Raw genomic sequence first — 26,066 nt, 5'->3', positions numbered from 1 at the left:
CCCAAAAACGGCATAAATGCAATTTTAAGCGTCCAGGTATGGAATTAGCGGGAAGTTGCAGGGATGTGTTTAATTGATTACTCTAACCGTTTAAAAAAAATTCGTATTCGAACCCCAATGCTTTCTAATTTCAATAATTTTTTAGTAACTTTTTAAAATTTTTCCATTTAATTCATGAATTTTCGCAATATTTTTAAAAATTTTAGCTCATATAAATAGAACAAAAGTTTATGCGTCATATTTAATTTTTTTTAACAACATAATATTTTTTAATCAATTTATTTTTAATGTTTTTTATTTTTTTAATTTTTTTTCTGCCCGCTGTAATAGTGGACATTATTTCACAGTAGTTAAAAAATAACTGCTATCAAATTATTACTGCTATCAAATTATTATTAACTGCATTTTTATGACCCTGAAATTTATTTTTAACTATTGTTGAACTTATAATCATTACAATGAATAGGTATTCCAAATATTATTTAATTTTTAGAACATCGAAAATAATTTATGAAAATTTTTCATCGCATCATCTGACTAAAATCGGTCAATTACTATGGTAGAGTATCCGAGAGGCGACTACATGTTTTAGTTAACAAAAAAGTTTCTATTAGGTTAATCTTGCCAAATTAAATTCTGAAGTAGTCTTTAATAGTTTCTTAACAAATCTTTTAATAAGATTTGACAAAAACAATCAAATAAATACCAATTCATCGACCGGTCAGATACTGGCACAATAAAACACCGTTGTACCATCAATAAATGACTTCGGTCATCTATTGAAACCTGCTATTTTTCAAAATATCAGTAGTTGACCGCATGCACAGTTGTAAGTTTCTATCCTATATAAAATAAAAATATAAATATGTTTACGTGATAATTTCATGTTTACATAAGTGTTGTTATTTAAAATAATTTATAATTATTAAATTATTAGTAATAAAGAAGTATTTATGCTTATATTGTTTAATGTGTTTTAAATAATATGATTGTTGAGTCAAGTTTAAATTTGTACACTGATAGAAGGATGTATTAGCTATTAATAATTTAAGTTATTCAGGAGAAAAGAGTACATTTATTAATAGTTAATAAGTATTTATTTATATTTAACCTATATTTATTAACAGTTAATAAATATTTTGTTGAGTGAATTTGTGTTTCGCTTGCAATGTCATATGTTATGAAGATTGCTTATAAACAAAAATCATCTTTACAAATTATTTACATTAACTATATTATTTGATAATAATGTTTATTGTAACATACCAAATTTTATCACAAATTAGCTCATAATTATCTTTTATATTTAAAAATATTAAAAACGTTAATTTATTTAGTGAATTGAATTATTATCATGTATTCCAGCTGTAGGGTTATAAAAAGTGTCAAAAGAAAATTGCTATTTTTGCTTTTGATTTTAAATAAATATTCGTTAAAAGTTAACAAATATTCATTAAACATTAATGAATATTTATTAATAGTTAATAAATCGTATTTAATAAATAATTTATAAACTGTTAATAAATATTTATTAAACCCTATGATATTAACAAACATCATTAAATATAAACAAATCCTTCTATCAGTGTAACAAGTTTAAATATGAATTTTTTTGTTGATATTAGAAATATATAGACATAAATTTATAGTAATTAATAGTTTATTTTACATAATAGTTATTATTTTTAATAATTGCATACGTGTACCTCAAAAAAATGTTTTGCTTTTGTCATTATTGAATCGAAGTTTAATTTACTAATCTGTTACTTTTTTATTATTATTAGTTTTGTTCTAAACTAAACGAATTTTGTTTGCTAATAATACAAATCTAATTTAAATAAATAAGCATAAAAACATTATACATTAAACATAAAAAACTAATTAAAATTTACAAAATAACCAATGTTTGATAATCGGTCAACTACTGGAACACTCCGGTCAATTTACTGAATCAAGCCGGTCAACTACTGGTGTTTTTATCTTACCTGCATTTAAATGTGAATTTATATGTAATTTTATAAATAATTCGAATAAATAACATCACATATCAAAAACTTGAATACTTAAAGTTTGAATAAACTTAAATTTTTTTTTTTTAGCGTATAATAATTAAATTATGATCAATTGAAATCCTAAAAATCCTTAATCGGTCAACTACTGGTACATTTACCCTAACGTTAATTTATAAAAAATAAAAAATACATTTTTCATGTTACGTGTGATATTTTTGAGGTTACTAAAATAAATTTAATTTTTAGTATAATATATTAATTAATTTTTAAGATTCGTCCTAATGCAGAACCATCGTTGAACTCGGAATTATTAACTTCCCTTATTGGAGACAAGGAAATGATGAAAGAAGATTCAATGCAATATTAATTATAACGATAGCTTCGTTCGAAGAGATCACTCTGTAGTACCGTTCATGTACGCTATTCACACCACATATTTTAGCCTAAACAAAAGCAAAACGTCATCTTAGCAACTGCCTTGTTTATTAGTCATTTAGTTCAGCTAAGTTCTGTAAAGTGAAGAGATCACAGGGTGGAAATGAAATTATAACTCAAGCTTCGTTCTCAGGATCATTCTGTAGATGTTCAGAGCAACAATGAACATTATCAACAATATGATTAATATTGAAATAGACTTTATCTAAAAGTAATAAGAGTATGGAATTATTCATTTATTATTATTATTTTTTTTTTAATCATTAATATAAATTTTTAATTATCAAGTCAAAATTCAATTTGCAAATACATTTTTATCAGAGGTGACCGGTCGATTATAAAATCTTTCAAAAGTCTTTGAATTTTCCGACCAACCAGTTAAATTTTTAATAATTTTTAAATCTACCTCTTTTTTTAAGGGCAGAAGAAGTTAACGCATGTCTTAAACTATTTGAAGAAAAATTATTACGAATACAGCCTTGTAAAAAAAAAAAAAAACTCAAATTCATCTACTCACAGTGTCTTTTGACGCATTCTTATATTCACAGTTGTTAAAAACAAATTAACTGGATTTTTAACCAGTAAAGAAGTTTTTTTTAAATAAAACTCTAAAGTTGATACAACACATAAATAGAATCACTGAGGATGGGATCTTCAGAACCCTGCGCCTCAACAGACTCGTCTGACACCTTAAAAACGTTTGGTCGGACGTTTTCGGTATCAGGATCACAGAGGTTAGATTGCTCTTGGTCGTCATCATTAGAGTCTGCGAGAGCAAAAAGAGCTAGGTTAAGAAAAGCGACCAGGAAATAAAATAATAAATTTCCTGATGCAAAAGTGAAAGAAAGGATTACGAAATCCAACATCACAAATTTTAATTCTTAACCCAGTCAAGAAAGGTACAACAAAATCAATGAAGATTTGTTGCCCAAAAAATATGTTAAAAACATAAATAATTAACCTCAGAAAAAGAGTTATTGCCAGAAAAGTCATTTGACTTCTTTGATGCTTTTTTTATATCAATTAATTCTTGATATTTCTTGAGCTTCTTCTCAAGTTCGTCAAGAGAAAGACTGCTTTCGTTTTTACGTTTATTATTCATTTTAAAATGTAAAAATAATCAAGATTAATAAAATTAGTTGTTTACTTAAAGCGCACAAAAAACGTATTGACTAATAAACAAGGCAGCTGCTAAGATGACGTTTTGCTTTTGTTTAGGCTAAAATATGTGGTGTGAATAGCGTACATGAACGGTACTACAGAGTAATTCTGAGAACGAAGCTTGAGTAATAATTACTGTAACATGATTATTCTAACTTTGTATTTAGAAATTTACGGATTAACAATAAAATAAAATAATTTTATCGAAAATATATTGTTAAATATAAATACCATATGATTAAATTTAGGAATTTCATCTCTTTTTTCAAGTATCAGTATCTTAACTATTAATATATGTCGAGTTGCGCCGATAATAAAGGATATTAGCAATTAATATGCAATTACCGTGAAAAAATATTCTGATCAGGCTTGATATGAGCTGATAAGGCCATATAAAAATTTTTGATATGTTCATATCTGGCCTGATATGATCTGATATGTCCATATTTAATTTTTGATATGTCCTGATATAGCCTGATATGAAAATTGGCCATATCAGACCTGATCAAGCCTTATCAATTTGATATGTCTATATCAGACTTGATATAGTTTGATATGCTCATATCTAATTTTACATTATTTTTTAATAGGTCCTGATATGCCCTGATATAACCTTATAAAGTTAAATATACTTTGATAAACTTGAAAAAAAAATCCCTGATCAGGGTTGATATAACTTGATATGGATTCATATAGTCTGATATACTCATACCCTTACCAGCACATAAGTAGTCTTATGTACTCATATAAAGTATACCCGAGTAAAAAAAACTATATATCATTATATATGATTCATATCTAATTATATAGAAGCATATGTAATTCATTTATAATTATATAGATGCATATATAATTCATATAGAATTCTATATGAATCATATAGAATTCTATATAATCCACAGATTCGGTAGAATCTGGCGCCAAGTTCCGTTCAAATCTCCTGTAAATGGGGTGCCAAACTACCGACTGTGTTTACTGTAAGCAGAACGGTATTTTGAGGTTGCAAAATTTTATTTAATTCTACGGTACTTTTTTTTCCTAAATTGTATATTATAACAGTAATTCATACTTTATTTGACTGTTATTAATTAATTATATTCACTTATAACAATTAATCTACTTGAAATTATTAAATTTAATCAGCACAAACTATAGCAACGCAAAAATTTTGATCCTGACTTTTTTTTCGATGGGCAAAGTGATCTGCCACAGACTAAATAATTCGAGAATGCATAGTAATCCTTCATTAGATGGGAAACTACAGATAAAAATAGATATTTCACAGCTTGCATCTACGCCCGCCAGGGTGCGCTGGAATTATTTTTACATAAACTGTAGTTTCAAGGGGATAGTTTGCTATAAAAAATGCAACCAACGCGAGATTTAATTAAGTTGGTACCAATTGTAAATTTTTATTATAATTACAAAAAATACTAAAATCCGAACAAAAACAGTTTCACTGTAAAAAAATCGCGCCAAGTCCACGTTCATAAGACTATTAAGAAAAAAAATTTGTTTTTCTTTACAAAAATATATAAAATAAAAATAAAAATCAAGTAACCGATATGATTGTTTATGATTTTCGGAAATTAAAAAAAATTTTGTTATAAATTTAAAAATTAAGAAAAAAATTTTGGAACGTACTTGGTGTGCGTCATTGTGTATTTCAATTTTTTTAAATTTTGCAACCGCGCACACTAAATACGTTCCAAACTTTTTTTCTTAATTTTTAAATTTATAACAAATTTTTTTTTTAATTTCCGAAAATCATAAACAATCATATCGGTTACTTAGATTTTTTAATTTTTTTATTTTATATATTTTTGTAAAGAAAAAAACAAATTTTTTTTTCTTAATAGTCTTATGAACGTGGACTTGGCGCGATTTTTTTACAGTGAAACTGTTTTTGTTCGGATTTTTTTTACTCCAGTGGGTATTTTGTGATTACCATAAAACATTCTCTTTTTCTATCTAAGAGTCTGTTACTCCAATGATTAACAATCTTTTAATATATAGTATTTTTCGGATGAAATAATAGGAACTTAAAAAAAAATTTAATTTCACAAAAATTATTAGTTTTGTCAAGTTCAAAAATTGTTAGCCAGGTCCTCCAGCAATATATAGTTCCATATACTAAACAAATAATTCCATCAAAATTTAAGCTTTCAATTCTGATTTTACCTCAATTATTTTTTCAATTTCAAAAAAATTATAAATTCTAAAGCAACGAAGTACCTTAACAATATATCGTAGAATCATTTTTGCGATTTCATGTATACATAGATAATTTTATAAATCTACATATAGATACCATTATTATATATAAATATTGACAATTAATAATTAATAAATTAGATAAAAAATTTTGTTCACTACGAATCGATCATGTATACGATTTGCATTACTTGTAGTTATAATAAACTTTGTTTTCCAAGTAAGTCTCTCAGGTAAGCGGGTAGTAAATAAGTCTTTCAAGCGGTAGGTCCACGGTTCGATTCCCACTCGCGCCGATTTTTTTTTTCCTATGGAAATAATTATATATAATTATACCTAATTATACATAATTATATAGGGCCATTTTTCATTCATAATTATGTATTATAATGATATATAATTTTTTTTACCCGGGCGGATACATAGTCTGATATACTTATATCAAGGCACATATAGTCTGATATGGCCAATTTCCATATCAGGCCTGATATGGACGGTTTATATCAGGCCTGATATAGTCTGATCAGAAAATTTTTTCACGGGTTAATATAAAAAAATTCGAGTTTTTCTAATTTTCTAAGAATTTTGGTAAAGCTTTCTCAAGGACGTTCCGAGAAAAAACTGTTTTCTTAAAAATTTTTTTAAAATTTTGAGTATTTATACTCATAAGTATTCTCTATAAGCAGGAATTTTTTTAAATAGTCCTTGCGGCACTAAATTTTGAAATATTAGCATTCAAAATTTGTATGTTTTATATACAAACCCTATGCTGACCGACGTTCAAGCGAATGTTCTATTAAATATCAATCGTATTTTTCTTAGGATTGTTTTAAAAAATTGAGAATCATTAATTGAAGATATAAAAAGTATTTTTTATCAAAAATAACATAATCGAGCGGTATTCATTTTTTTATAAAAAATATTTGAAGTTAGTGACTTTCGATATTTTACGTGAGTGGAAGTAATTGAGCGATAGTCTGTAAAGAGAAGCAGATCTAGCGCGTGAGAAAGAAACCAATAGCCATAACCTATTGGTGTCTTTTTCTTGCCGATGAATATCCTTAACCACGCTACATGCCGCCAAGCGTTATAAAATCGGATGATTTGTCCAAAAGTTATTGTAATTTAAATATTCTGAAAAAATTTTTTTTATTAAATACAGACTAGACGTTTGTGCTCGAAGAGCTCAGAAACGTTGTTACAGGTTAAATTTAGAGCGTTTTGCATTTAAAATCAGTTAGAATTTGCAGAGATGGCTTGTAGGATCAACCATTTTACTGATTTTTTTATTAAAGCGATCATCACAAATCATTGTCTCATTAGTTGCGTAAATTTTTTTTTTGCACAACTTTAATAACAAAAATTTTTTATAAGCCGTTTATGTGAGCATTTGAGATTTCACAATTTTTTAACGATGATCGGTAGTTTCCAAAAAAATATTTCGACATTCGGACGTGTCATTAATGGAGAATTTCAGTAGTCAGATTATCAAACGATATCACTTGTTTATCCTATATTATAAAATAGATGAGTCTTGAAGTTAGTCAAAGGTCGAAACTCGCAAAAAACGGGCCAGGATTCATTATTGGTTAAAATTTAGGCGCGCGCGTAGCGCGCTATTCAAATTTCTAGTTAGTAACTTAAAGTAGATGTATAGGTTTACGATAAGACGTTAAAATAACAATAATGACACGTCGAATTGCTTATAGAATTGAAACTATTCAGTAATTGACAAATCAATTTAGATATAAAATCTCGACTGCGTTTTTTGTATTTAGTCAATATAAGTCGTTAAGTATTAACGCACGTGACTATCAAAATATCATCGATTATAATAACATTAGAGAGATACTTCTAACACTCAAAGAAGAAAGTACAAGTCACAACAATTCAATAGAATATTAAAAATATTTTCGAAATGAAACTACTGCTTCATTTGATAGCAATTCGCTTGATATTAATACTATCGATGATTATTGTGATTAACTCACATATAGTTCATGAAAACTCGAAACATGTTGAAAATAATGTAACGAAATCTGAATATATTGAGCTGTTCGAGAGAATACGGAGAACAGTTGCAACGAAAAGCAAAGATCGCTTGTGGGATCAAGGTGTTATTCCTTTTATAATTGATGATGTGTTTAGTGGTTACCAACGTAAATTAATAAAAGAAGCAATCCGTGTATGGGAGAAGTCGACATGTATTACATTCATAGAGACAGTTCCTGAAGGTAGATCCAAGTATTTGGCAATCACCAAAGCAAGTTGCAGGTATGAATATGTTTTTAAATGAGTTTTGAAACATCATACGTTAGTGTTATATATTTTATTTACAATTAAATAAAATAATTTGTTCTAGATGTTGTCTTATGGTGGAACCAATTTTCGAGAATAAAGTAATACTGAGCTTCGCAGATGGATGTGATGAATTTCCGATAGTTCTGCATGAGCTAGGACACGCGATTGGATTGGAGCATGAACATATTCGTCCTGATCGTGACATGTTTATTGATGTCATTTATGAAAATATACCAGAAGATCAGTGTATACACTTATCCAAAAATTATTTTTGATAATTAATATAACACTAAGTTAAAATTACTTGTTGGCTTCTAAACAGAATTTTTTAGTGAATTTGAAAAAGGATCACCTCATGATGTACAAACATTCAACTAAACCTACGACTATCATTCAGTCATGCACTATCCCAGTGATGCATTCTCAATTTATTGGCCTTTGGAAACCCTATTACCAAAACAAAAAAATTTATCTCTTGGAACAAACATCAAACTAAGCGAGGGTGATATATCGACTGCAAATATGTTAAACAGTTGTCCCAGTAAGTGTGATCTATTTTGATAAAGTTTTTAATTTTCTGCTTTAAAAATCAATGATTTTCAAAAATTGGGAAGTTCGTTATCGACTTGATTTTCGAATATTGTATTTTTCATTAGATTCTCATTGTTAAATCTTTGGTTGCTGCTCTGACTATTTTTACGAGAAAGTCATGAATTTTGTAGGTGCGGCTCTGTGTGTGTGTGTGTGTGTGTGTGTGTGTTTTTATCTTAGGGGGGGGGAATCCTTCTTACGGATTTCAGGCATAGTTGTTTGGCCTGGATATGTGGCGACTCGACGCAGTGTCATACTAAAACTCGACCCTAACGCCCCTACCCACTAAACCCTAAACCCCTTTTCTTCTTTCCTCTAATCCCTCATGGAAACCGCCGTCAGGCATTACTTCGTGAGGGGAGGATCCAGCTACCGCTATTCCTTCTGGTGGCTAAGGTGTTATTTTTCCTTCCTTCTAGTTTCTGTCATTTGCTCTTTTTCTTTCAATGGAACGCAGCTCTGTAAGCACTTCTGTGGCAAAAGTGCTTGTAGCGTTCCAAGCAGTTTGATTCGACAACATTGCATCTACTATTGTCTCTGGTTGGATTCTCCAGTTCAGGATCCTCTCTAACTCCTCACGCTGAGGATCGAAACGTGGACACACAAAGAAAACGTGCCTTGCGTCCTCAATAACCCCTGGACAAGACGGGCACTCCGGAGAATCGTCGTGCTTAAAGCGGTGCAGATACTCTCGAAAGCACCCATGTCCTGACAACATCTGCGTTAGGTAATAGTTGACTTCACCATGGTTTCGGCTCAGCCAAACGTCGATCTTTGGTATGAGGCGGTGTGTCCATCTTCCTTTTGCTGCGGCGTCCCACTCAAGTTGCCATCGCGAGATGCTGTGCTGCCGTTCTTCTGTTCTTAGTTCTTCAGCGCTCAGTGTAGTTGACCTCTTTCGATGGTAAAGGGCCCGTCTTTCTTTAGCTAAGACTCTAAGCGGCAGAGTTCCAGAAATGACGCACACTGCTTCCTCTGATATTGTTCGGAAGGCGCTGGCTACTCTTAGCGCGCTCAGTCGGTAAACCGGACATGCTTTCCTCCATGATTCTTGGGTCTCAAGTGCGTCGGACCAAATGGATATCCCATACGTGAGGACCGATGTAACTACTGATGATAGCAATAACCTCCTTGTCTGCTTCGGGCCACCGATGTTGGGCATCAATCGTACTAGGTTAGCCAATACTGCTGATGCTTTGGCGGTCACGTGTTCAACTTGTTGTTTGAAGTTAAGTCGGGAATCGAGCATCACTCCCAGATATCGAATGAATGGTTGGGATGTGATTTCTTGGTCTCCGACGTTTAAATTGATCGTTTCCACCACTTTTCTGCTAGTGATAAGTACAGCCTCGGTCTTCTGTTTAGCCAGTTGTAGGTTTACTGTGTCCATCCACTGGTTAATTCGCTCAAAGGTGATCGTGAACATATGATTTATCTCATCAATATGCTTGGCGACGATTACTACGGCTACGTCGTCCGCGTACGCTACCAGTTTGACATTTCTTGGTAGTTTCAGTCTCAGCAATCCGTTGTACATGATATTCCAGAGAAGTGGACCGAGAACAGAACCCTGCGGGACGCCTCCAGTAACATCATACTCCTTTGGACCATTCTTCGTGTCATATCTAAGGACTCTATTCGTGAAGTAGCTAGCGACTATCCTTCGTAGATATCCTGGTACGTTCATCTCTTGAAGAGCTTGCATGATGCGATCCCAGTTGGCGGAGTTGAAGGCATTTTTGATGTCTAGGGTTGCCACCAGACAATATTTCTTCGTTCCACCCTTCCATCTGGTACCGGCGATTGCGTCTTTGGCTATACCGACAACCAGGTTGATTGCGTCCAGGGTTGATCGTCCTTTTCGAAATCCGTACTGATTGTCTGCTAATAGTGGATCGACAACTGCTTCTATCCTTTGGTGGATTATACGTTCGAGTATCTTACCGGCTGTATCCAACATGCAGAGTGGACGATAAGATGACGGTTCTTCCGGTGGCTTTTTTCCTTTAGGAAGTAGTACCAGCCGTTGTTGTTTCCACTTCCGAGGAAAAATCCCTTTCTTCAAGCAGATGTTGTAGACATCGAGGAATAACGCTGGCGCTGCTTTAATAGATGTTTTCAAGGCAATAGTAGGGATTCCGTCCAATCCCGGCGCTTTATTATTCCCGACGCGGTTACAAGCTTCCATCAGTTCTTCTTTCGTCACAGGTGGGATATCATTCAGTTCGTCTTGTGTCAACAGGTAGTTGAAGACGCGCTGTCGTGGAAACAGTGCAGTCACGATCTTCTGTAGGAGTTGAGGACACGTAGGAGACGGCATTGGCTGGTATTTCAAGTTTGCCATGACTACCTTGTAAGGTCTGCCCCACAAGTCTTTGTCCACCTCGTTGACTAGCTCTTTCCAGCAGTTCTTCTTGCTATCCTTGATGGCTTTGTTTAAGTCTCGACGAGCTTTCTTGTATTCTGCGACTAGTTCCGCTGAGTCAGGCCGCCGATAACCACGCTGAGATATTCTTCTTTTCTTGAGACACTCTTTCCGTAGGAAGCTGATGTGTTCGTTCCACCAGTGCACCGAAGGTCTTTGGTTCATGCCCCGTTTACGAGGCATGCAGGTGTCGCAAGCCTGGGTCACTCTCTTCATCAAGTCCTTGGTCATTTCTTCTGCAGATCCAGTAGTAAGCGGTTCACTATTTAGGGCAGCTACTAGAGCACCTGGGTCAAAGGATTTCACCTTCCACCCAACGATGTCAAGTTTCTTAGCCGGTCTTCTAGGATTCTGGTCCTTTGATACTTCCCAGAGAATCGCATTGTGATCGCTGGCCGTGTAGATCTCCATCACCTTCCAGTCGTAGTTTCCTCTGATGAGGCTGCTGCTGACAAAAGTAAGATCCACAATAGAACTTGCGTCTCCTTTAGTGTACGTCGGCGCATCGCCGTTGTTTAACAATACTACATCTAACGTAGAAAAAGCTTCCAGTAGTTCTTTACCTCGAGCGTTGGTGTGTTTGCTGCCCCATTCCACTGCCCAGGCGTTGAAGTCTCCAGCTATTGCCACTGGGTAGTACTGCTTCGCGTCCTCCGTCAGTCGATCCAGAAAGTCCATGAATTCAACAATAGTGAGGCTAGGTGGTGTGTAGCAGCTGTAAAGCGGATGCCATCTACCGATGCTGCTACAAAGCCGGCGCTGCCATTGTTAACGACACTCTGGAAGGGGAGCTTGCGACAGGACCATATGACAGCTTTTTTGGTGCAGTCAGTTTCCCATGGTTGGCCGCCGAGGTGTTTATACGGTTCCGATATAAGCACAAGGTCAAGCTTCTGTTCACGTACTGTCTGCATGAGCAAATCATGTGCCGCTTCACAGTGATTGATGTTTAGCTGCAGTATTCTCATTTTCGTTTATCAGTTATCTTCTTGAGTGCCTCTTGGTATACTGGGCATCTGCTTGTGCCGGCATGATGGGCGTTATTCTCTGTACCGGATTGATCCGCACACAGTGCGCATTTAGCAGGCTTATTACATTCGGCGATTTTGTGTCCCTCTTCTCCACATTTAATGCAAAGTTTGGAGCGGTCGACTTTACTTGTGCACTGAACCGCACGGTGTCCAAAATGCCAGCATTTATAACATCGGACTGGTCTTAGTACTGTTCTAATACGACAATTGGTCCAGCCGATCCTAATCTTATCGTGTTCTCCTACCACTTTCTGCGCTACCGTTGCTGCCAGAGTCACCGACGCAATTTGTGTTCTGCTACGTAAGACCTTACGAATTTTAATGGCCTCTACTGTTATACCACAATCGTTTCCAGCTGCCTCTTGTAAAGCTGTTAGAATGTCATCTTTAGTTGTAGTATCGTCAATATCGCGAATTTCCAGGTCTTCTTCAGGTCCTGTACTAATGACATTTGCGTCCTCCTTAAGTATTCCCGCGATAGTCTTCTGCAGGTCTTTACCTCTATCACTACTGCCTTTCGACAGCGTGATGAGAATGTTCCCTGTCGCGGTCCTGCGTATCTTCTCGACTGTGTTGCGGACCTGATCTGGGCGAACGTCCGCCTTGATCCGTGTAAGTATTTCAGAATACTTATCTTTGTTCGCTGGACGGATAATAAGTGCCTCCGGTCTCGTTGCTGTTCTTCTTGGCTTCTGGTTCGGCTTCGGTGGAGGCACCAGAGGTTTTTCTGGGAGCAGTTTCTTGCGCTCCTTCTTCTTGTCCTTTCTGGACTGCACCTTTTCCCAGCCTGGCTTCTTGTTCTGTTCACAAGAGTTTTGTGGAAGATCCTTAACCACTTCCTGCTTCTTGATGGGATGACCAGGTCCAACGTCTTTCAGCTTCTTGGGAGTATGAAAAGCTCCGCCTTCGGGAGAACGAATTTTTCTTTTCAACTTCCTCAGGATGCGGCCGTCTTGGTCAAAGGATTCAGTCTCTGCCGTTGTGATAGTTTCACTTTCTTCTTCAGCGACTGATTCTCCGTCACCTTCGGCTCCAGTGTCCATCGCTTCTTCAACAACCACTTGACTGTTTCTCTCCGATGTAGCACAAGGGGTGCGGTGTAATGATGAGCGCCATTCTTCGTTCAGTTTCTTGAATCTTCCAAGAGCATTGACTACACCGGTTGTCTTGGTCTTTATCTCCTTGTGGATATTGACCTTAGTTTGGACAAACTCTTGCAGCTCAATGGTCAGCTTCTCAAGGCGCTCCAACGCTTGCGTTCTCTTCATGTCAGCGCTTGCTTCAATCGCTGCTTGTTGAGCATGAAGCCCGTTTCTATTCATGTTTGTTTCCTGTAACGTACTCATACTTTTTTGATTTACCAGCGCATCGTACGGAGTGGAGCGGGTTGCCATAACTAGGAACGGGTGTACCCTCGGAGATAGTACTCCTACCCCAGTTCCCTGAGGCCTAGCCGACACTTAGCCAGTCCCGGAATACACGGACGGACTAGACTCGCTCGGAGCGGTGAAGATTCCGATCTCTAACACTCACTGCGTACTTCCTGATCAAGGCCCGAAGTGGCTGGCTCCTGATCCACTGCTGCAACTTTCACCTCGGCAGAGCAAGCTCACATCAGCCGTGGCCTGCATCGTCGGAAACTACGATACAGGTTCCGGACACTCCCAGTGAGTTACAGCAGGAACCAATCGTCTTGCTAGGTCAGTTAGTGTGACCAACCCATTAAAGGGGAGTTTTGTCCACGGGAGCTTATTTTGTTTGGTTATTTTGCTTGGCTCCTACCCGCTGTACCTCATCAACTAAGAGATTAAGTGTCATCCAAGGACAGCGAGCGTTCTCCCATCCGCTCGGGGAGACGCGCCCGGTAGCAGTATCTCTTCTGCCCCGAGTGTGTGTGTGTGTGTGTGTGTGTGTGTGTGTGTGTGTGTGTGCGCAAGCCTCTCATTACTTTTGGAAGTTGAATTTGAACCAATTCGTCCTGATAGATTGTGAGAAAATTCAAAAATGAAAATTCCGAAAAAGTTTTTTTTTTTTTTTTTTTTTTCAAATTCAAGTCATTGCATCGATCGTATTAAAATGGGTAAATCAAGTCAAAAGTTATCTTTAAAAAATTTTAAAAAGAAGTGGTTTCTATACATAACTTTGAAATTTCCCATCAGATTGTAAGTAACGAATGAGTGATCTTTTTAGGATAAAAAATCGCGTTGAAAACTGCAAATAAAATCGAATCCAGTCGATTAGTTCCGGAGATATCAAAATTCTAGATTTTCAAAAAAATTTCTCTTCTAATACAACTACTGGATTTTCGGGCACAAAGAGCTGTTTGTGTAAATGTTTAAAAGTAGTATTTACGATTTCGGAAAGATGATGATTTTGAGATAGAATACTTTTCGAGTATTTTGAGCTCAAGAATAGTGTATTTTGTAATAAACACAACTTATCAATCATGAAATTCATTGTAACTCGATCAATAAAAATAATAAATTTTAGTAATGAGTTTTTACTGTTTCATTTAGAATGTGGAGGAATCTTCTACGGGATTTCTGGTTCATTCGGTCCCTCAACGCATTCAAGCAATTCAATTCAAATGAAAAACTGCAAATGGAGAATCAAAGCTTCAAAGGGTGAAAGAATCGAACTTGTAATACCTACGTTAAGAATTTTCCAGAATCCTAACTGCACAGATGAATTTTTAGAAATAAGAACTGGTTATCCGCCTCATAGCACTGTCTTAAGTAATTCCTCTCAATGAAGCAATAATAGTGCTAGTATAATGTCTGCATATTCAAGGCAAACATATCTCTAATATATGGATTAGAATCATAAATCGTCTAATTCTGTTGCAGGCCGATACTGCGGAAATTTTTCATCCATCAGCATCAAGACCAATAATGTTTTATTCGTGACATACGTGAAAGCAACGACAAGTAATCCTTCCATAGGTTTCACAGCTCACTATAATATTACATGTGGCGGAATTTTCGACATCAAGTTAAATACTCCTTTCAACCTGGAATCAACTAATTTTCCAGATGCGTATCCACTAAGTCGACGATGCACTTGGAAATTTACTGCACCAAATAATCATCGCATAGCGATGAAAATTCACTATTTTGAGCTTGAATTGTATGACAGCTGCATTGATTTTCTTATGAGTAAGGATGGTATTGATTATAACTCAAAAATCATTGGAGTGTACTGTGGTAAACGCGATTCGTGGCAAATTAATTCAACTGATAACAAATTATTGGTTGACTTTTCTAGTGACAGAATGATCAATTATTCAGGATTTTCAGCAACTTTGTTTGCAATACCCTTAGATGGGTGATCTTATAAACTATGATTCTGAAGTATAAGTTATACGATAGCGCAGCAAAACCCGACATCCGTTTTTTGAATCTTCTATGATTATACATTGTTTTATTATCCTTCAAGACCAGGTTGATCCAATTTAAGAAGATTTTAATAATTTTTAATAACCTCGACTGACCTTCAACAAATTTTTACTTAGCCGATCTTTTGAAAAAGCTTCTAAAGCATCAAGAGGTAAACTAATTTATTTTTAAGAAAACTTAAGAAATCAGTATATAATTGCTTTGTATTTCCCAAATAATTATGTGCAATCTATGATATGACTGTAAAAATAAAATTTTTTTTTCTTTACAAAAATCGAATGTCCCAATAGATACTTCTAATAAATTTCACTATTAATGGGTAGTAGCGAAATTTGATCAATTTTTCGCTAAATTGTTATATTCATAAATTTGTTAGTTTTTATAATGAAGCATCAATGCTTCATGTAATAAAATGAAAATCAAATTATTTTGCTGTATTGGCTTCAATCTATTAAACCCAATGGCAATTTTTCATTTAAAATTTTACATCCACTCCATATAAATTATTCTACGATCAATTTTTCTTAACCATGGAAATAAACGATAGTAATATGGGGCACAACCTGCGAGACAGTGTCTAGACAGTCAAGTCTTGTCTAGACTGTCTAGCCTCCCTTCCCTTTCTCTTAGGGTGATTAGCTGTCAGTATGGTCACTAACTGGGTCCTGTGAGGGCATCTGCATGTTTTCACGCCTAGGTGGGGGGTAATGCAAATATTGGGTAGTCTATAATAATGACGGTGTGACGTAAATAGATTTAAAAATAATATTTTTGCAATTTTTTTACATCTGGTGTGTCTGGGTGATGGATCACATTGAACAACTACCTATTGTTGACTACATTAATTCTATCATGTAAGACACACATGATGGAAGTTGTGTTTTTGAAGAGCTTGATGATCTCAAAACTGTTTGAACCGTTTTTCAAATTTTTTTTTTCAACAATGTAATAATAAATCGAGTCTAGTAAGAATCAGTTTCATTTACTAATAATAACATATTAGTTACCTGAAATTACAATGGTACTTTTCTGACAAGAAAATTCTTATAAATTTCAATTTTTACAACATAGTCAGAAAATTTATATTATTGTTCTCTTGAAATCTATATATATATTTATATATATATATATATATATATATATATATATATATATATATATATATATTATATGTATATATTTTTTCTGTGCGTGTATTTGTCACTGAACTTCTCCTAAACGGCTGGACCGCTTTCAATGAAACTTTTTGTGTGTCTTCAGGTGGATTTGAGAATGGTTCACAATTCAGTCCACGGGAAAATATTTTTTTGACATATCAAACGCGAAAGTTGGATTTTCGAGCAACACACAGGGCGTAAAGAATACTATTTCTGGTAATCTATAGTTTAGTTAATTTAGCTCGCACTAGTATCGAAAAGTAACTTCTCTCTCTCTATCTGTCTTTACATTTCTGCACGACTACGCTAACATGCGCTATAGATGAGTCCAATTATCTTTTAATTTGACAAATGTCCGCTGGGTGGAGTAAAAATCACAATAAGAATCTCAGCGACAGTTGAATCTTGTAAACAACTTCAACATATACGTACGTTTAATCCATCGCTATTTAATCTCGTGTGACATAATTCTTGTGCCTTTAAATAAAATAAACAGTAATTGAACATTCTTGACTGTTTTCCCAAATCCAAATTCCGCAATTGATATGACAAAAAATTATGTTCAAAACTTTATGCTCAAAGATAGGGACCCTGATAAACTTGAAGTGAAAGCACACGTTTGAAGCTATGGATACATTCTCATCAAGACCTCGTACTATATCCGGACTCGCTACGCTTTTCCGTCAAAACCCCTACCTTTGCGCATATGTATCGAAAATAACTAATTCAGTTGATTTTTTTATTTATAAATATTCCTATTTATAAATTGATGTTGATCTTAGAATGTTTTACATTAGATCTGGCAGACAGCACGGTGATCGCAATATCGAATATTCCAAAATATTTTATTTTAATTTCAGTGTGATCCGATAGCAGGCGCTGCGATCAGATTCAAGAAAATTTTGTGTTATTGTGGTAAAATCAATCACCTACTAATTGAAATATTACATTGTAATAAAGTTTAGATAATAATTTTTATCAAAAAGGTCTAAACTGTAACAGCTTATTCAAATAAGCTTAAAATTTCTAAATTTAAGACGTGTGTGTAGGACAACGTCTGTCGGGTCCACTAGTATTATATCATTTCAAAACAAAAAATCTTTTTCGAATATTTAGTTTTCGATGAACTTTAAAAAATTTTCTGATATTAGAGTTAATGAAAATTAAAAATGATTAATTTTATTCTTTATTCAAGCAAATTTATTTCTGATAAAATGTTGATAACACAGAAATTCAATTTTAAACTTGTCATAGTTCTATAATTAAATTAAATCTACTATCTAAATAGTATAAATCCCTTGATCCTTAATTAACCATTCAAATACTCTCAAGATCTGTAAGTTCCGCACGTAGGTATATATACTAGATGCAGATAAATCTGACCTTATGTAAATTAAACCAAATGGGAACGCCGGTAGGGCAAATATGGTATTTGTACTTGAGAACGTAGATTCCCATATTAGGTAATCCTTTTCGGTTGGATGAGTCTTATAAAATCTAATAAATTTATTTTTCCTCCTAATCACTACGCACTCATAAAAACGATTTTGTTGAAATAACAAAAGACGGGATAACTGAAATAGTTATTTTCGATACATATGCGCAAAGGTAGAGATTTTGACGGCTTGAAGTGACGTCACAAGTTTGAGGCTATGGGCGCATTATTATCAAGACCGAGTTATTTATCCGGACGAGCGTAGCGAGTCCAGATATAGTACGAGATCTTGATGAGAATGTATCCATAGCTTCAAACGTGTGCCTTCACTTCAAGTTTGTCAGGGTCCCTATCTTTGAGCATAAAGTATCGAACATAATTTTTTGTCATATCAATTGCGGAAGTTGGATTTGGGAGAACAGTCAAGAATGTTCAATTACTGTTTATTTTATTTAAAGGCACAAGAATTATGTCACACGAGATTAAATAGCGATGGATTAAACGTACGTATATGTTGAAGTTGTTTACAAGATTCAACTGTCACTAAGATTCTTTTTGCGATTTTTACTCCACCCAGCGGAGTTTGTCAAACTAAAAGATAATTCGACTCATCTATGGCGTATTTTTGCGTAGTCGTGCAGAAATGTAGATACAAATAGAGAGAGAGAAGTTACTTTTCGATACTAGTGCAAGTTAAATTAACTAAACTATAGATTGCTAGAAATAGTATTCTTTGCACCCTCTGTGTGTTGCTCGAAAATCTAACTTTCACGGTTGATATGTCAAAAAATATGTAGTGGTAACAAATGAGTGTAGTTATAGCAACAAATCTATCAGTTGCATTAACAAAATGTTTCAAGTTGTACTAACAAACCAGTTTGTGAAATCACAAAATCAATTTGTTGCTCTAACAAAATCATTTTGTTGCTGTTACAAAATGACTTTGTAGCTGTAACAAAATGATTGTGTTGCAATAACAAAACTAATTTGTTACCAAAATATTTTCCAAATCAGCTATAGCTGATTATAGCATATTTTTAAAAGTATTCTTATAAAATGTACTGTAACAAATTTATTTGTTATTCCAAAAAATTCTCTTTGTTAATATTACAAATTCTCTTTATTACTTCAACAAATTATCTTTGTTACTCCAACAAATTCTCTTTGTTATTTTAATAGAATAATTTTGCTGTTTCAACAACAAAATTTGTTATATTAACTAAATACCAACCAAGTATTTTGTCGAATCAACTTTAAGATTTTGCTATGGTAACAAAACTGTTTTGTTGTTATAACATATCAATGACTTGTTATAACCTAAATTTTGTTATTTTAATATTTAATTTGTTATCCCTATGTTAACAAATTCATTTGTTACAATAAAATGTCTTAGGTTATTTAAACAAAATTTTTTTCTGCGTGCGGTGTATTATAAATGTCAATCGCTTAACAAACAACTTATTATTTAATTATCCCCATTCTTTCGTTTGATTGAAGCTGTGATAACTTTAAGTTTTGATGGAAATAATTTCAAAACTTGTTAAAGTTATTGCTAATTATGCCGAGAAACTTTCTTGAGCAGGTTGAAGGCGTCGTAGATAACTTGAGAGCAGGATGCAAAAAAAACAACTTCGAAGAGAAAATAATCGAAAACAGCGCTATTTATACTTCAGAACGGCGTGGCCAGCTTCGTGAAGAATTCAAAAATGGATTATCTATTTTGGTAAAATTAACTAAATTAAAAGTAAAAGAACAGCAAGGTCATGGCATTGAAGTGATGAGACATGATGCTAAAGAATATCAAGACAATGTGCTGTCGAGTCGCCAATAATACACGATTACATTTGGATGAAACAAGGATGTTGGCTAAAAAGATATTTCCCCTTCGACGGAACATCAAACAGACGGCTCTGATAGGGTGAAAGACTCTGTAAAGCTACTGGAGCGATATTCGACAGGAAGATTCAGTTTCCATTATATGGTATCAGTGTTTTTTGTTACGAGAAGTGTTTATGGATTCACTTTTTTTAGTGGATATGTTATCTCAATCTGATCATCGTTTCCTGCCAACTTTGAGACAATATGAATTTTTTTAAAGTTTCATTAGAATTTTACGTTGTACTTTATAAATATTGTTTCGATAATGTAGTAAATCTAATACAGAATGAGAAAAATTCTGTCTTCGACGGATTTATATTATAAATTGATTTTTTTATTTTAATTTAGTACTATTAGAACAGTCTTTTAACAAATTTTTCGGTTTACAAAATTTATTTATTTATTTACTTATTCATTTTGTTCGATACATCGAATGTCGTTATATGTCAAATATCAATTTATTTAATTAAGAAAATCAGGAAAATTTTATGAGTTGCATATCTTCATTATGAAATGATTATTATATAATAGAAATACATCCCACAGAAAAAAAAAATTTCTTGCGCCAAAAAAATTCCGAGGAAAACCAAAGTTTTTTTGGACTAAGAAGAAATTATCTTGTCTCAAAAAAATTTGACTTCATTCTAGAAATTTTTAATTTTCCTTAAAATATTTTTAAGCCAACCCGAGTCAAAATTTAAGTCGTAGATTCAACGTATTGAACTTCAAACTGTAAATTCGATGTATTGAACGTAAAAAACGTTAGTTGAACGTAACAAACGTTCAAATCGTAAACTCAACGTTTTGAATGTTCAAAACATCAGTTTAACGTATTGGACGTAAAAAATATTGATTCAACATTTTCAAAAAAGAATAAATTCAACTGTTTTAAAAAAATATATGATCCATAGTAAAAATCAAAAATCATAAAGATCGTTATTCACAAACTCAAAATTATCTTTCTAGTTGATCATTTGACATCTGATAGGTTCTTTTTGAAAGAAAAATGAGCTTGATAGCTTCTAAGGCCAAATTTTTAAGCTGTGAGAGTACTCAAAGATACTTCAAGTATCACTGGTTCTTAATTAAACACTTGGTAGTCTTCTTAAACAGCCATATACCTTCGAAAAAAAATATTTTGGAAACCATTTCACAAGTAAAAAATTCGGACTAAGTATTTTCATCGAACAGATGGTAGAATTTAACCAAAAAACTGAAATTCTGCCTAACAGAATTGAAAAAACATTTTTTATCGTACTTCCGTTTGAAAGCATGTAGTTATTGGAATAGTTTTGATATTACTTATTTTCACTCCTTATCGGTTTGAATCGGTTCAACTAACGTTTTTAACGTTCAATACGTTCAAATAACGATTTTAACGTCCAATATGTTGAACTTTCAACGTCTAATACGCTAAACTTACAATTTGAACATTCAATACGTTGAATCTACAATTTAAATTTTAACTCGGGAAGAAAATCTACTTTCGAATCAAGATTTTTTATTTTCTGTGTAGGATGTATTCTGGGATACATTTAACTTTTCTCAAAAATGTATTTGAATATATACGCATAATAAATATAAATTCTGATAGAAAGCGTATGTATGAAAAATTTGTTTCTGATTACAAAGTTATGTTAGCTGTTTTATATTGTTAACCAAATATTTGCAATGACCTTTACTTTAATTTCAATGTCCGCAGATATATACTATGAGTAGATATTTTGGCTTGTAAGAATATATTCAGGATATATTTCTAGTATATATTTACGGATATATAATTTATCGTAGAAGAAAAATGTACATTGTGACTAAAAACACATGCTGACTGCATAATTGCTAATAATAATAATAATAATAATAATAATAATAATACTAATAATAATAATAATAATAATAATAATAATAATAATAATAATAATAATAATAATAATAATAATAATAATAATAATAATAATAATAATAATAATAATAATAATAATAATAATAATAATAATAATAATAATAATAATAATAATAATAATAATAATAATTCTAGTTAATCAATAAAATGTTAATGATCTCTGCGCAATCAATAAACACTGGAATAGCAATGGCAATGGGAGAAGAAATTAATAAAGTTTTTTCATTAATTAAACAAGTATTTTACGGAGTGACTTATTTGAACTGTATTTGAACATTCAAACTGTTGTGGTCATCATCACAAACATCCAGAAGGTGAAAAGTTACCACCGAGTCAACAATTGTAATTAGTTGGCTACTCAGAAGTCTTGAACGCCCGAGAAACTTGATTCTTAACTGCCGGTAACGTGCTTCGCTAACTTTAACTTTTATTAACAAAATAAATTGTAAACTCCAGATCCTTTAACATCTGATATTATTTATTTGCTTTCCTAAGAAAGTTTTTAATTCTTGAATATTCGTTAAGTTATTGCTTACAGTCAAGTATGATAAACAAGAAAAAAAAATTAGAGGGGAAAAACACATTTGATTGTAAAAAATATCCGAATCAAACATCGATTATTCAAAATTTTGATATCTCTGTTATTTTTTTTTTTTTTTTTTTTTTGGCATGTAACGTGCAGATTTATTGTTTGGATCACAGATTAGCAAATGAAAGCGGCTTTATTTGTTTGAATAACAAAACAGAATTTTAGAAAAATGGTTGAAAAAGTAAACAAAAGCAGGATATTTAAACGAAAATAGAGGCTAAAACTTAATCCACGGTATTACGGATTTAAATCTATTGAAATATATATAGTTAGTAGTATATATTCTATACAGATATTAAATCCCGAATCTCACTTGTGTTCTGTGCAAAAAGTAGAATCCTGCAGCATGTTTTTCATATATCTCTACCAGTTATTTGTTAAATATTCTTAACTATTAATAAATCGCATTAAATAAATAGTCTTAGTTGATAATGAATCGAATTAGAGTAAATACCCCAATAGATGGACGGTTAAGCAAACTCTCGTGTTCTATTAAAAAAACAATATAGTAATATAAAGATAAGTTGTGATAAAGTAAATTATATTTATGTAAAAATATATAATTAACCAGGAAAAAATATGTAAAACGTTGTAGTAATTAATAAAAAAGAAAAATGTAAGAAAAAGTCCAAAACCCCAGTAGATGGACAGTCAATATATTGTATACCAATAAATGGACACTACTTACAAGCGATATTTTTAATTCATTATTTATATCAGAAATAATTAATTTATTAATTTTCTTCACTAAAAAATAAAGCTTGATAAAATTAAAGAGAAAAGGTGATAAATCGGATAGTAATTTTCAAAATACATTATAAAATAATTTTATTATTTTTCAACACGTAATGCTTTCTCATGCAAAGTAACATATAAAATATATTCATATAAAGAATACTAATAATTAATAAATAATCAATAACCACTCTTATAATTAAGATGAAAAATATGAAAATATATCATGTAAGCAAACTATTCGTAATGTGATTGGTCAAATATATCATAAGCATAAAAATATAGATAATTCCATACCAACGTTCACACGCGCGCTTGCGCGCGCAACGTACACTAGTAAATTTATAAAACACAACGTTAAAAACATTTTACGTTGTCTTCTTCTTCCTTTTAATAGGTCTGATCTCTTTTGCTTTTAAATTTCCTTCTCTCAATTTTCTCTTTTATTCAGCGTTTTCATTTATCTCTTCAATTTCTTCAATAATCATAATAATACTTTCATTTTCAGTACATGTCTGTTTGTTATAATCTTTACTCTTATTCTCACATTGATCTTCAGATTGATCCACTAATTATATTAAAAAAGAATGAGAAAATTCACCATATAAACTTAATGTCCATCTATTGGATAGAGGTCAGAAAAGTGTTACCAGTAGAGACACTAAATTTTATTATTTTTTTTAGATTTTATCATCAAAATATTGAATTTCTAGCTTTGTTAGTGAAATATAAGCGTAATCAAATGTACAAATCTTACTTTTTTAAAATTATTTTTAATAATAATAACAAATAACGTCCACCAGCTATCTGTCACATGCTTACTAGTGGTGGCGTTCTCGTAGCAAAACCTCGAGACGTCCAATTTAAATAATTTTTTTAAACTATTATTTTAAATAAAAAGTTAAAAAAAAATTACTTGTAGCTCTCAGAACTATATGTAGACATAAAAAAAAATAACGACTTAAGATTTTTGTTCTTAAAACTAATGTAATTGCTTCTGGAAATAATAATTGTCCATCTATTGGGGAGTGTCCATCTATTAGGGTATTTACCCTAAGTATAAAGACTTTTATCGTAGCAAAAATAAAGTGTAAAATCCTTCCCAACCTCCCTTTATGAAAAAAAATTAGTTTCAAAAAATCAGGAAGTTATTGGTTTCACTTCAGTTTTCAAAAATCGAGTTCTCATCAGATCTCCAAGTTTTGCGTCCTAAGAAGCTATTCTGACTATCTCTACGGGGATTTCCGATCCATGTAAGCTTCTCATAACTTTTAAACGGTTTGATCAATCCAAACGAGGTTTGCGGTATTCGAAAGATTTTTATTGCCATCAGATTTTATAAGAGTTGAAACCAATTCGGCTCGGTAGATTTTAAGAAATCTCGGAAGTAAAATTTTCACAAAAATGTTATTTGGCAATAACTTTCAAACTAGTGTATCAATCAATTCTATAAACTAATCATCTCTTAACCTTAAAAAAATAACATTGATTGCCACAAACCGTATCAAAATCGGTTCATTCGTTCAAGAGAAATCGTTGAAAAATTTGAAATTTTTTTATGTAACTTCACAACTTTTTTTTTTTTTTCGAATTGTTTAGCGAGCAAGGAATAATTTCTTTCTGCCCAAAAGACTATGTCAATTGCTGCAAACCGCATTAAAATCGGTCTATTCGTTCGAGATATATTGAATTTTAAAAATTAGAATTTAATTTGCGCGCGCTTGAATATAGAGTTTCCATATATTTTCATGCTTATGATATATTCAACCAATCACATTACGAATAAATTGGCTTCATATATATTTCATCTCAATTTTACTTTAGGATTTCCAAAAAGTATAAAAGTTGTGTTTTTGAGCTTTTCAAGCTCCAAACTTCAGAATAGATAATTTCTCGAGTGTTTTGAACTCGTATATAGCAGGAGTTCCAGGGATAGCCTGCAGGGTCAACCGTTTTCCAGATTTTTTGGAATATTTTCATCACTTCATAGTTGAAAGCAAAAAAGTTTGGAAAACCCAAATGTGAACGACTCATAATGCTCATAATGCTCATTTATTGATGAAATAATAATAAAATAAAAAATATAAAACAGCTGAAATAGAGCGACAATACACAGGTGCCTCTAGTGGCATAAGTGTACGCAATATATATAGATATACAGTCTTTTGATTTTTTTATTTTAATCATTGTAATTAAACGATACTGAGTTACCTTGCCATTCGCGATAGGTGATCTACAATTTTTTGAAAGGATTAAAAAAAAATTTTTATAACCATTTTGAAGTTTTTTTTTTCCGTTTTTATTGCACTAAATCAATTTTTGAAAATAGAATTAATCGCTATTAAATTATCTTCGCAATAGTATGTAAAGTATCTTGATTCTATGAACTAACAAGGGAATAATAATAAAAACAGTTGTCGAAATGAGACAAAAAAAATTATTCGGTTTTAAAGTACTCTTTAATGCTTTGCATCATGAGTTTTGCTATTATGTAATAATTAATGAACTTACACAACCCAAATTTAAAACAAGTGAATGATCGGTTTTACAATATTTAATGCCGGAAATATAAAATTAATAAAATGAACACTATACGAATAAAAATTGAATAAAAATTAACTAACAAAATTACATTGAATTCCATTGTTAATGATGGATTAAATACACCGGCACACAAAAAAAAAAAAGTTGTCTGTACTTGGGACGCGCCACATATATTCCCATGTAATTTGACCCGCTGAACCCGAATTTGAGGTCCGTTTGGCCCCTACACCCTAGGATTTTGAGAAAACTGTAAAACCGAA

At 32.4% G+C, this 26,066-nt stretch overlaps 2 protein-coding genes and 1 long non-coding RNA gene across 4 annotated transcripts in view; all 3 read left to right on the top strand.

The window, feature by feature from the left end:
* The window catches only part of LOC123268155 (diacylglycerol O-acyltransferase 1), a 246,513-nt gene that overhangs the window by 3,924 nt on the left and 216,523 nt on the right, over nucleotides 1-26,066 (top strand). The gene's annotated exons all lie outside the window — the stretch shown is intronic.
* On the top strand, nucleotides 1,326-15,995 carry LOC123268166. Its single transcript, XR_006510185.1, has 3 exons — nucleotides 1,326-1,336; nucleotides 3,414-3,420; nucleotides 15,738-15,995. It is a non-coding gene; the product is annotated as an uncharacterized LOC123268166 (long non-coding RNA).
* Nucleotides 7,596-15,732, top strand: LOC123268156 (dorsal-ventral patterning protein tolloid-like). Of its 2 annotated transcripts, none has more exons than XM_044733047.1 (5): nucleotides 7,596-8,096; nucleotides 8,185-8,363; nucleotides 8,446-8,664; nucleotides 14,687-14,905; nucleotides 15,017-15,732. In XM_044733047.1, exons 1-3 carry the CDS (start codon nucleotides 7,741-7,743, stop codon nucleotides 8,499-8,501), a joined length of 591 nt encoding a protein of 196 aa, XP_044588982.1. In that variant the 5' UTR covers nucleotides 7,596-7,740; the 3' UTR covers nucleotides 8,502-8,664; nucleotides 14,687-14,905; nucleotides 15,017-15,732. The 2 variants fall into 2 exon arrangements, with proteins under 2 accessions (XP_044588982.1, XP_044588981.1); XM_044733046.1 differs by having other exon boundaries at nucleotides 7,602-8,096.

This window comes from Cotesia glomerata, linkage group LG6, assembly GCF_020080835.1.
Source record: "Cotesia glomerata isolate CgM1 linkage group LG6, MPM_Cglom_v2.3, whole genome shotgun sequence".
Taxonomy (NCBI): Eukaryota; Metazoa; Arthropoda; class Insecta; order Hymenoptera; family Braconidae; genus Cotesia; species Cotesia glomerata.
The sequence above is the reverse complement of the archived record's forward strand: the minus strand, read 5'-3'. Positions and strand labels throughout refer to the sequence as shown.

Coding starts and splice junctions, on each gene's coding strand:
- LOC123268156 (XM_044733046.1), top strand. CDS start 8,523: ATGCACTATCCCAGTGATGCATTCTCAATTTATTGGCCTTTGGAAACC. Junction 8,665..14,686: donor TATGTTAAACAGTTGTCCCA/GTAAGTGTGATC, acceptor TGTTTCATTTAG/AATGTGGAGGAATCTTCTAC. Junction 14,906..15,016: donor GCCTCATAGCACTGTCTTAA/GTAATTCCTCTC, acceptor ATTCTGTTGCAG/GCCGATACTGCGGAAATTTT.